Below are 12,001 nucleotides of genomic sequence, written 5' to 3' on the forward strand. Positions count from 1 at the left end.
GATGGCATATCCTACACAAATGTACACAGACACAGACAGAGTGGGAAGTTTGTGTTAAGCACACAAACCTGGCTGTGGTTACACGGGCAGCTTCCTACACAATGCATCATATTTTGGACTGTTGCCTAGTTACCTGCTCCAGTCGCCCCCGGCATCCTGTCAGCCATCGCTGTGGACATACCGAGGCTGAGTATGTGTGCTACAGAGGCCAAGAGCAACAGATGGCCTCTAAACTGCCTCTTAGTTTCACTGCTGGAGCAATCTGTCCATCAGTGTGTGTGTGTGTGTGTGTGTGTGTGTGTGTGTATGTGTGTGTGTGTGTGTGTATGTGTGTAATCTAATATTCGTTGAGTGCGTGGAGTGTGTTGTCCTTCCCAAACTGACATACGGAACATCAGTGTTGTACCTGCCAGTGATTAATTTCCTGCAGGTTTTTTCCAAAGAGGCACAGACAGTAAGATATGTATATTCATACAACAGATCCAATAACACAATCTGATCAGTTAAGAAACCTTCCTTTCACTGTAAAGCTGCCTTTCCACTGCAAGGAACCAGCTTGACTCGACTCGCCTTTTTTTGGTGTCCTATGCTACTGGAACCTGCTACTATTTTTGGTGTCACAATCATGGAAGTTCGCAGAGCTAAGCTGATTACAAAAGGTGATGTACAGACACTGCAGACTATTGATTGGTTAGAGAGAATCACTAAACACTAACATTAGCTACCAGGTTAGCGCAGCCTCATGCATCACCTTTGAGCACCAGAATCGCCTTGTCGCCTGAACTTGTTTTTTCATCAGTCTTTTTTCTTGCTGCCATCAGTCTCTTTTGAAATTAGTCTCCTTCATATCACAGCAGTTTCATGTGTGTTTCAGCCAAGCAGCAGTTGATACATAGCAACTTGTTTTATGCTGCATCTAAAGTTATGAAGTTACTACAAATGTCAATTCCAAAAAAGGACAGCATATGAAATGCTAATAAAAACAGACCTGGATGCATTATAGAAACATGATATTTGATATTTTACCTTGTTTTTCAAATTTGATGCCTGTAACAGGCTCCAATAAGTTGTATGAAAATGTTTCAACCTCTCCTCTGAATCTCTGAGAAAGATGTCTTGAATGCATATGTTGCTCTAAAATGTCTAGATATTGTGATAAGCATAGAGGACCATGTGGGAGGGATGGTAAATGTGGACAAATGCTCTTTTATTGAACAGGCAGCAAAGGGAATCCACTGTTTCAGATTGTATATGGAAATGAAATACATCATATTCTCTGGGCCAAAGAAGGAAGACGAAGAAGACCTGTTACCAGCATGAAGTTCAAAATCCAGCATCTGTCATGGAGTAAGTGGTTGTCAGTGGGTACCCTGCACATCTGTAAAAACACTATTTACACTGCCACCTGTCTGCGCTCCTGTGGGAGCTTGGGAGGAATGGCTATGCACAGGGGCTCTTGGAAGGTGCTGTGAATGCTCTTTTATTGAACAGGCAACAAGGGGAAACCAACACTCAGTGCTAATGAAGATAGTAGAATAGTAGGCAGGTCACTTCTAGCCATAAGATTTCAATTTTTAGATCCAGATTTATCGACAAAAAGAGAAGAGACATGCATGCAATCACTTGTGCAGTGGACCACTGCATGCTGCATAGGTAGGCAAAAGTCTTTGTAGTGTTTATCATGTCCTGACACAGACATCAGGGCACTGTCTTTACAATTTCAGCTCAGATGCAGGTTTGTAGTGAAATATTTCTCCAGATCTTGCTTTAGAATATAGTAACATCTGTAATATGCATTGTACCATGCAAAGTGGCTCCCGGGGAGGAGCCACAGTCCTGGCCAAAATCGGACTGTTGTTATTGTAATTTCTACTAGAGAAGTACCTGTTTTTGCTAAATTGTGTCCATGGAGGACGGGCTTTGTGTGTGTTTGTTCACCCTCCATTACACTCTTCCCAGTTTTATCCTGGCTTAGCATTCAGCTGGACAATTTTCACTTGCTGCACTTTCAAATAAAAGAGCATTCACATATACATTATGTTGTTTACGTCTTCTTCTGCGCTGACATCTGAGTCAATTGACATCTGTGTTTCCTAACCTGTCCTTGTCCATCCCCAGTTGAGACATAAGACATTTCTTGCGGTTTCTTTTTTGTAGCCGAAACTCATTTCACCCCATCTAGAGTGCACGACTTACAAATTAGGAAGAAATTGCATAAAATGTAAGATGGTCCCTGTTTTTGAAACTGTAAGGATTTTAGGATGTTAGGACTTTAAAAGTCGTGTAGAGTACACTCAGCTTAACACACACACACACATGAAAGTGTCAGTCTGACATAAGACCACCAGATGTCCCTTTAGCAAACACAGACTGGAGACAGAAACCCACAAACCCTTCAGTCTGTGTGTTTACAGAAAGCATTGATCCTGTTTCTCTCTCTTTCTCTTTCTCTGTCTGAGATCATGGTGTTTTTTTGTCTTTAGTCCAGGCACAGTTGAGCTGGAGGGTTTATTTTGCAGCGTCACTGAAGGTTTGGAATCACATCAACTTTCCAAACAAACTTTTCTGTAATAAGGCAAGTCTACTGGCCTGAGGCTTTGAGGTTTGGGTTATTTATCCAGGAGGCCTGCAGCACTGCTAATGGACATCTAACAATAATGAAGTTGGAACAACAAAATGTATTGGGAATTTTTTTACAAACACCTGCTATTTACCACCATAAGACCACCATTCAGCAGATTATTTATGCGGTCATCTTCTAGAGAGCAACAGTTAAGAAGTAACATTTATGATATAGTGAGATTGTTAATGTGCAACCCAAACACTGTCAATAGGTAAGGCAAAATATATCAGGCTGAGTCAGCAGTAGACCCCAGCCGGCCTCTGTCAATCACTAAATCATAATAAATAGATTGGGAGGCATGTATTTATGTTATGGGGAAGACTAGTGTAGATAGTTTTATTGTTTTTGCTACTAGGTAAAGGGCTAGGGTAGTTTTGTCTTGTTTGTTTGTTTTGATTATTTCTTTCCTTTAGTGCCATCCAGGTCCAGAATTCCGTTCTTTAGACAGCAAGATTATTTGCCATTTTTTTTCTGTAAATATTGTACATAGTATTGTTTTGGAGGTCTCACTCAAGTCCTAGCCTGAGTGTACTTTATCCTTTATCCCTAGTGTATAATAAATTAGAATAAGAAGCTAACCTAGTCGTGTCTTGTTTGTGCTGCAAACATCACGTCCAAACCATATTTTACCAGCCCCGGTATCCCCTAGACTTTCCTGTGGGGTTGTAACACCATTCTTAATCCAAAGGGTTTGATATGACGTTGGCCCACCCTTTACAGCTATAACAGCTTCAACTCTTCTGGCAAGGCTTTCCACAAGGTTTACGAGTGTGATTTTGCAAATTTCTGGCCATTCTTCCAGAAGCAAGGTCAGACACTGATGTTGGACTAGAAAGCCTGGCTTGCAGTCTCTGCTCCAACTCATCCCAAAGATGTTCTGTCTATGAGGTCAGGTCTCTGTGTAGGCCAGTCAAGTTCTTCCACACCAAACTCGCTGATCCGTGTCTTTATGGACCTGCTTTGTGCACCGGTGCGCAGTCATGTTAGAACAGGAAGGAACCGACCCCAAACTGTTCCCACAAAGTTGGGAGCATGAAATTGTCCAAAATCATTTGGTGCTGAAGCATTAAGAGTTCCTTTCACTGGAACTAAGGGGCCGAGCCCAACTCCTGAAAAACAACCCCACACCATAATCCCCCTCCACCAAACTTTACACTTGTCACAATGAAGTCAGACAAGTACCGTTCTCCTGGTAAATTTCACGACTGGACTTGTTGCACAGGTGGCGTCCTAACACAGTACTATGCTGGGAGTGACCCATTCATTCATGAATGTTTGTAGAAGCAGTCTGCAAGCCTAGGTGCTTGGTTTTATACACCTGTGGCCATTGAAGCGATTAGAACACCTGAATTCAATGACTTGGATGAGTGAGTGAATACCTTTGGCAATACAATGTAAATTAATAATATTCTCCTTGCCGCTGGTGATACCTTCATTCGTTTACATGCTAATGATACTCTCCTATACACTACTGACTCTTCCCATGAATCTGTGCAATCAATGCTATCTCCAAAATGCCAACCTTGAATTCTCATTAATCCTTTCAAAGACCAGTCGGAAATTCTACACAAATGAGGGCACCTTCCAGGAACAGGGTACAATGTATAAATATCTAGACATTTGATTTGACAGTTCTTCATCCTTCTCTAGTCATATTATCAAGCTACAGTCAAAGGTTTTCCATGTTCCTCTTTCGTTCTTGCAGCCAAAATCACCCCGATTCAAATGGATATTCTTCCTTTGTGTGATAATGATGATGCAGTTTATAGACTGACTAACACCATCCTACTTCCAAACCCTGATACAGCCAGTGTCTGCTAGTTATAACCCTTCACATTCAACTAAAAGTCCCTAAAAAACCACTTTGTGATGCTCCTTGTCATTTCAGTCTGCTGGAAGACACCGCAAAACATTAAAACTGGAATCATTTATCTCAATTTCTCATTTTAGGAATAATATTAAGGACTTTTATAATGATACAGGTACCTGTTTCTATTTATTTTTGGCCTATCATGTGTCTGTTCTGACAGTGTTCATTGTTGTTGACTGTCATTTTATGGTATCAGCTTTTTTTTTGGAATTGACTATTGTCTCACTGGGATTGTCTGTTACTTTTTCATTGTTATTTTATCCTTTTTCCACATTTCCCTTTGTTTTAAGCTTTTGTCAGGTTGGCATTGTACACAAGAATATGCTCTTGTTGACTTGCTTAGTTAATTTAAAGGTTAAATTCAAATATTAAAAAATAAAAATCACAACAACCATAATTGTTTCCTAAGTTTCTGAAGAAGCTATTATAAACAATTTGGAGTGTATTAAATATCAATTCATGAAAATGTTAATATGGTGTCTCTGGCACATAAATGATTAGTTGAAGCAATGCTGACAAAAAAGGGCAACAGATGGGGAGAACAGAGACTAAATAATAGTGGCCCAACTACCAGCCCCTGTGGTACTTTATATAAAACTCAGCTTTTATACACAGTGTATGTCCTAAAGTTGAAAGAGAAAGGACAAAAAAGAAATAAATTAATAATTGTGTTTTAACAGTGTATGTCTTTGTGCATGTACACTGGAGTCCTGCAGTGATGAGGTTATGAGGCTCTAGATTTGAAGTGTGAGGTCATGGTGAGGTCACTGCAGCTACACCAAAGGAAAAGGGAATAAAAAACTAAAGCTAGAAGGGGAAAAGCGACAGCTCTATTGACTGAAAAATCAATAAAAACAAAAGCAAAGGCATCTCTGGAGGCTAGAGCTACAAAGATGGTGCAGAGGTCAAGCTTAAATGCTAACACTTTCAGAGCTGACATGAACAACACCTGCTAAGAACTGGAGAGAGGAGGGGTGTGGAGAGGAAGGAAAAAGGAGAGGAAAAAAGTAGAGAAGAAAGGGACAGAACAGATCTATTAGCTCCTGTTCTTCCACTCAGAATGAGGGATCTCGGATGAGTGGATGATTAGTGGCGAACCAGTGCTGCTCTGGGTTACGACTCACACTCCACTGAACACAAATCCTGCCACCATAGGATATAATGGGGCAACAGTGAACTTACAAAAGGATACTGTGGGACAACTGTGAAATACTGTGGGAGAACTCTGGGCTGTGGTGGGATACTGTGGGATACTGTGGAGCAACAGTGGGATATTATGCTAGAACACTAAGCTACAGTAGGATACTCTGGAACAGTAGTGGGGTACTAAGAGGCAACACTGGGATACTTTGGGGCAACATTGCAATATTGTGGTGTAATACTGTGATACTTTGGAGCAACACTGTGATATTGTGGGGTAATTCTGGGATACTGTGGGGCCACACTGCAATATTGTGTGGTAATACTGGGATACTGTGGGGAAACATTGCAATATTGTAGGGTAATACTGGAATACTTTGGGGCAACACTGCAATACTGTAGGGTAATACTGGAATACTTTGGGGCAACACTGCAATATTGTAGGGTAATACTGGGATACTGTGGAGCAGCACTGCAATATTGAGGGGTAGTACTGGGATACTGTGGGGCAACACTGCAATATTGCGAGGTAATACTGGGATACTGTGGGGCAACACTAGGATATAGTGGAATAGTACAAGGATACTGAAGGGCAACACTAGGCTACTATGGGGCAGCACTAGGAGTCCATGAGGTTTTACTAGGATATAGGGCAAGACTAAGGCAGTGTGGAATAATATCAGGATATTATGGGGCAATGTTGCAATAATGTGGGGCAACACTAGGATATTATGGGACAACAGGCAACTGTAGGCTGCTGTGGGATCCTGACGGAAAGCACTGGAATGCTGCTGAACAACACTGGAATATTATGGGTGAACTGGGGTGTTGTGGGATAACTCTGGGATATTGTGGAACAACAGTGGGATACTGTTGGACAGCACTGAGATCATAGTGGGATGTTCTGGGATCATGAGGGAAAAAAGTAGAACATAAGGGACAATGATGGGAACCTGTGGGACAGCACTGGGATGCTGTGGGACAGCACTGGGATGCAGTGTAACAATAATGGGATGGTATAGGACAACAGTGGCATACTGTACTTTACTGTAGGATACTGTGGAATGCTGTGGGCAAAAATGTTTCAGTCTAGTCTTGCTGTACCAGAAAGAGGTTGGCATTGACTGGCATCTGCTTGCACTGATAAACATCAGCCCTGGGACAGTTAGTAAGAAATCTTCAGGCTATATGGAGAGAAATCTCAGAGTAGCCCTTCCTGTTCTTGTAAAGGCATACTCACTTTACTTTAAGGCCTGTTAGCATTCTGGGATAAATATAATTATTCTTGAAAACAAATCTCAGGACAGTTTTGTATCCCACTGACTCAGTGCATGAGGCTTCCTAATTCCTCAGTAGATGAGGAAGGGAATGCGGAGGGTGTAGCAGAGTGTGGAGGTGGAATATGTCAAGAAGCACTGCAGATCAAATGTAATTTAATTACGAGCATCCATTTCCCAGGACTCCAACACATTTGCCTGCATTTCCTTTGGGAGGGGTTTGGGGAAGAGGGCATTGTTTGCTTTTCCTTCGCAAAGTGGGTCCGCAGGTTTAGAAAGGTGGGGAAAAAGGGATGGGCGCGCGCATACACACACACACACACACACACACACACACACACACACACACACACACACACACACACACACACACACACACACACACACTCAGCCTGGCTCTGTCAGCAGTGCCATGTGGTGTGTATACAACAATCGTCCCCTGATACACAGCTAGAGAGACGAGAGGCAGCTGTGACTGCAACTCTGATGCCCAGAGTGAGTCTGTGTGAGAGAGAGAGAGAGAGAGAGAGAGAGAGCGAGAGAGATCACACAGCTAACAGGCAATTTCCATGTGTCTGTTCACACTTCCATCAGCCATTATAAAAGATGAAACGGCTTCACATAACGACACAAACCGTTCCAGCTATAGACGAGATGCCTTTTACTCTGACAATGTGGCAGAGAGGTTTGGGGAACGTTCATGATCATTTATGTGTGCGAGTATCTGTGTGTGTGGTTAAACAAGTGTCCCAGTGCTTTTTAACATGCTGACACCCGTAGTTTTTTGAGAGGAACTGCAGGGGATATATAACAGTGTATTTAATGCAATAGCCTGGCAAAGAATCTAATTTACCCAATTTTCCCCTCAACCCAAATATAGTTAATCAGTAAACACTTTCCCAGCCGAGCCACTAGGATGATGTAGCTAACAAGTAATAGAAGATTACACTCCACCAATTAGTCGAGTTGTTAAGTAGTCTGAAATAGACTTGTATATATAGTTTCTCATGTTGTATCTGGGTCAGCAACAACAGAGGATATGCAGCTTGGAGTTCTCTCTATTTCTACGGGCACTGTGTGCAGCACCTCCTGTCACAGACTGTGTACCAAGAACAACTTGTAGTGCTTACTTAAAGGAGCAAATCTTCTTTTCCCAACATTGAAACATTTCCCAACTAGCGGAACATAACGCCTCCTGCAGAGTTACTTGAGTCCATTGACTGCCTAGAAAACTCCCATGAGTCAGTGGGATATCACATGACTCCCCTAACATCACCATCTACCAATGAACATACATTCCAGCGCTCCTCCTCACCAGAATTCTGATCTTTACATCTGTTTGTTATTATATTTCGTTAGACTTTAGTTCAGTTCGTTGCAAAATATTGCCAACCCCTTTTAGTTCATGCTGAGTGTTTGCCCTTTTGGATTTGATTGCTGTGTATTATCTGGACTGGTTTTAATTTTTCTGTAGATGTCTGTCATGTTTTGGCTATCCTGCTCTCTGGTACTGCTCCTGGCCTGTCCTGACTATGCTCTTTGTAACTGTCCCAAGCTGTCAAGTAACCTTCTCTTTTTATCTGCGAGCGTCTGATCTGTGCTGACTTTGTAACAGACGGACTGAAAAGGAACAGGATTTGATGGCTTGTTAACTGGCTCTTCAGTTTTGGAGCAATACATGCAAAAGTGTCTCTGAGCTTTTCTTCAAGTTTGTGCCTTAGGCTTGCCTCACCAGGCAATTATGGGGGCAATGATGGATTGGAGGTTAGGGAAACAGCCCTGTGATTGGAAGGTTGCCAGTTTGATGCCCTCGGCTGACAGTCCATGACTGAAGTGCCCTTGAGCAAGGCACCTAACCCCAAATTGCTCCCTGGGTGCCGTGGATAGGGCTGCCCACTGCTCCGGGCAAGTGTGCTCACTGCCCCCTAGTGTGTGTGTTCACTAGTGCGCATGTATGTGGATGTTTCACTGCACGGATGGGTTAAATGCAGAGGTCTAATTTCACAGTGTGCAGACACAGTGACAAATGGTTCTCAATTAGCCGGATTCTTTGCAATCAATAAAGAATCTGTGTTCACACTGGTGAGAAGGACTGTGTACATGGCTTGAGTGGTCATGCCCCATAGTTTCCATTATCCATCCAAGTTTGATGAAGTATGCCTCAAAGCTGGCAGCAAAATGGCAGTTGTTATAGGTGCAAATAGGCAGGGGGCAGACCTGCAATGCCTGTACAACTTCTCGACAATGGATATATCTCTACAGCATGGACTAAGGATGGCCCTATCTTTGGGATATTGCAAGTCCATCCTTCAAGATGCCACAATCATCCATGGCCAGGAGACGTCCCATGCTCTCCCCATCACTTAGTTCGATGCTAGTCAACTCGGGTGTCTCAGCTGACATAACAATTAACAGTTTGAAAGTGGACCTTTGCACTCCTAACAGCATCTTGAGTCAGGAAGAGATAACCAGTGGAACTGTCTTCAGGCCTCTTAATGGTCTGTTCATGTTGATTGTCGTCCTGTCCCCCCTTTACCTTCAACTGTTCCAAGAACAACTGTTTCTTCCAAGCACTGGTTCTTCTTGTAATAAAGTCAAAAATAAGAACCTCAATTTGGTTATCTGGGATTTGAGTCAGAGAATAAGCCTAATTTAGTCAAGGGGTCATTTGGTTCTTGCCATTCAAGGTTCTCTCAAAGGTCTTTGCCAAAAATAAAGTTTTTCTTTATTTCTAAACTGGGAAAAAACTTGGGTAAAGATCCCCAACCAAAAAAATGTAAAAGCTGAAAAATTTTGCTCATACCAGTGTTTTTATTCATGTGTCTTATGTTGGCCTATTTATAAAGATGACATGTCTTGGCTGATCGAGTACATTCAAAGGAAAGACGTGAAAATGGTCACTTTAACTCAGGAGCCCCAGCCTGCTGGAGAGAAATGAAACCCTGAAGCACAAAATGTGTGTGTGTGAGTGCTTAGTGTAGCTTGTTAAAGCTTTCAGTTTGTACGACTGTAACACTCTGTCATTCTCCAACATTAGCTACAGCCATTAAGCTCAACTCAGCTGGATACAGCCTGTCTGCTTTCTGCTTACAAGATATACAGCCATGCAGTGGTGAGCTGTGACTACTGCAGTTAGGCCATCAGGTCAGGTTGTAAACGTTCAGAACTCAGTAAAATATACAACCTCAATTCCAACGAAGTTGGGATGTTGTGTAAAACATAAATAAAAACAGAATACAATGATTTGCAAATCCTTTTCAACCTATATTCAATTGAATACACTACAAAGACAAGATATTTAATGTTCAAACGGATAAACTTTATTGTTTTTTGCAAATATTCACTCATTTTGAATTTGATGCCTGCAACACGTTCCAAAGAAGTTGGGACAGGGGCAACAAAAGACTGGAAAAGTTGAGGAATGCTCTGAAAAACACCTGTTTGGAACATTCCACAGGTGAGCAGGTTAATTGGAAACGGGTGAGTGTCATGATTGGGTATAAAGGGAGCATCCCTGAAAGGCTCAGTCATTCACAAGCAAGGACGGGGCGGGGTTCAGCACTTTATGAACAACTCCGTGAGCAAATAGTCTAACAGTTTACGAACATGTTGCAGGCATGAAATTCAGAATGAGTGAATATTTGCAAAAAACAAATATACAAAAAAGTTTATCCATTTGAACATTAAATATCTTGTCTTTTGTAGTGTATTCAGTTGAATATCGGTTGAAAAGGATTTGCAGATCATCGTATTCTGTTTTTATTTATGTTTTACACAACGTCGCAACTTCATTGGAATTGGGGTTGTAAGATAAATGCCATCTGTGAGATCCTGCAATAAACACGCTAATTTCTAGCATCATAACCCCTATGGGTTATCTAACAGTGTTGACACTGGTGCACCTCAAAGTTTTTTGGCCATTCTTGATCAAATGGGGACATTCAAAGCTTAAAGACAGTAAAAGTCATTCCATATGTTTTGTCTTCGAAGGATGCAGCCCCTGAATTGGGACACAGTTACATACAATGATTCTATCCAATAAAATTACTATTCAATTACAAATATGCTTTCCACAGAAATTAGTAGGCTTTCTGTGATTGTCTAGAAGGTTCCACACTGCAGCCTACTTATACATTGGCTTGGTAACACATGCGCACTTAGAGTAGATGATCAATACTTGCAGCTGAACTCAGTGTTACTGCCAGCTTCCTGTGAAGAAACTGGTCATTAAGAAAACAGCCAGCCGAGGAACACACACACACACACACACACACACACACACACACATACATCTGAGTCATACCCAGCGGTACCTGCACCACCTGAGAGACCCCCCCGACACACACACATACTCACCCTGGCCTCTACAGATCACAACATCTCTGCTTATCTCTATTAGCTGAGTCATCTGATAGCGGCCTGAGAGCACCGCAGCCTCGTTTGCCTGCCCAAATAAGGACTTACATTTATTTCTATGGGAAAAATTGAGCAATGTTTTTAAAAATTGCCACTATCTCACATTTTGTATACTTTGTCCTATGCATAGTCTCCCCAGAATGTTACAGTGTTTTTCAGTTATAAATAATAGCCTTAAAGCCCAAACTCCAGTAATCAATAAGTGTTTTGATAACATGATAGTACTGAAATGCCCAAAAGGTTCTAGATATTGAGTATGTGTGTGTTATTATTTTGGTAGTTATATGATGTATAATGATGGTGGTTGAATGAAGTGCAGAGTCTTATGTAGTATGCATTTGTTTATTAGTTATAAACTAAACTAAATCTGGGCTGTAGAAGACAGCAGTGGCTCTTTAGGCTCATGTCCAGCTGCTCCAGAGAGTCCCATTCTATTGTTCAGCACTTTTCTATGGAGTTTATACAAGCTGTATCAGCAAAGCGTAACCTTAAAGTAGCTGAACTCACTCAGTAGAAGGACTGTCTGAATACTTTTGGGGACATGCTGGCTTTGTCTGAAACGTAACAAACGCTGGGAGGCAGCCAGTCATTTCTGAATCTAATGTTTCTATAAATTGCAGTCTGTAGAGGTTCCTTTGTTTGGCTGTTTTTTTTTTTTTGTTTGTTTGATTGTTT

General features: G+C 41.7%; 1 protein-coding gene across 7 annotated transcripts in view; it reads right to left on the reverse strand.

Moving 5' to 3' along the window:
• gria4a (glutamate receptor, ionotropic, AMPA 4a) overlaps nt 1–12,001 on the reverse strand; it is a 126,549-nt gene that overhangs the window by 70,203 nt on the left and 44,345 nt on the right. For all 7 annotated transcript variants that reach the window (XM_037546359.1, XM_037546361.1, XM_037546360.1 and 4 more), the window contains exon 4: nt 1–11. This exon is cut by the window's left edge and continues 174 nt beyond it. In XM_037546359.1, coding sequence (XP_037402256.1) covers nt 1–11 — 11 coding nt within the window. The remainder of the gene's footprint in view (nt 12–12,001) is intronic.

Source organism: Pygocentrus nattereri, chromosome 17, assembly GCF_015220715.1.
Source record: "Pygocentrus nattereri isolate fPygNat1 chromosome 17, fPygNat1.pri, whole genome shotgun sequence".
NCBI classification, from domain to species: domain Eukaryota; kingdom Metazoa; phylum Chordata; class Actinopteri; order Characiformes; family Serrasalmidae; genus Pygocentrus; species Pygocentrus nattereri.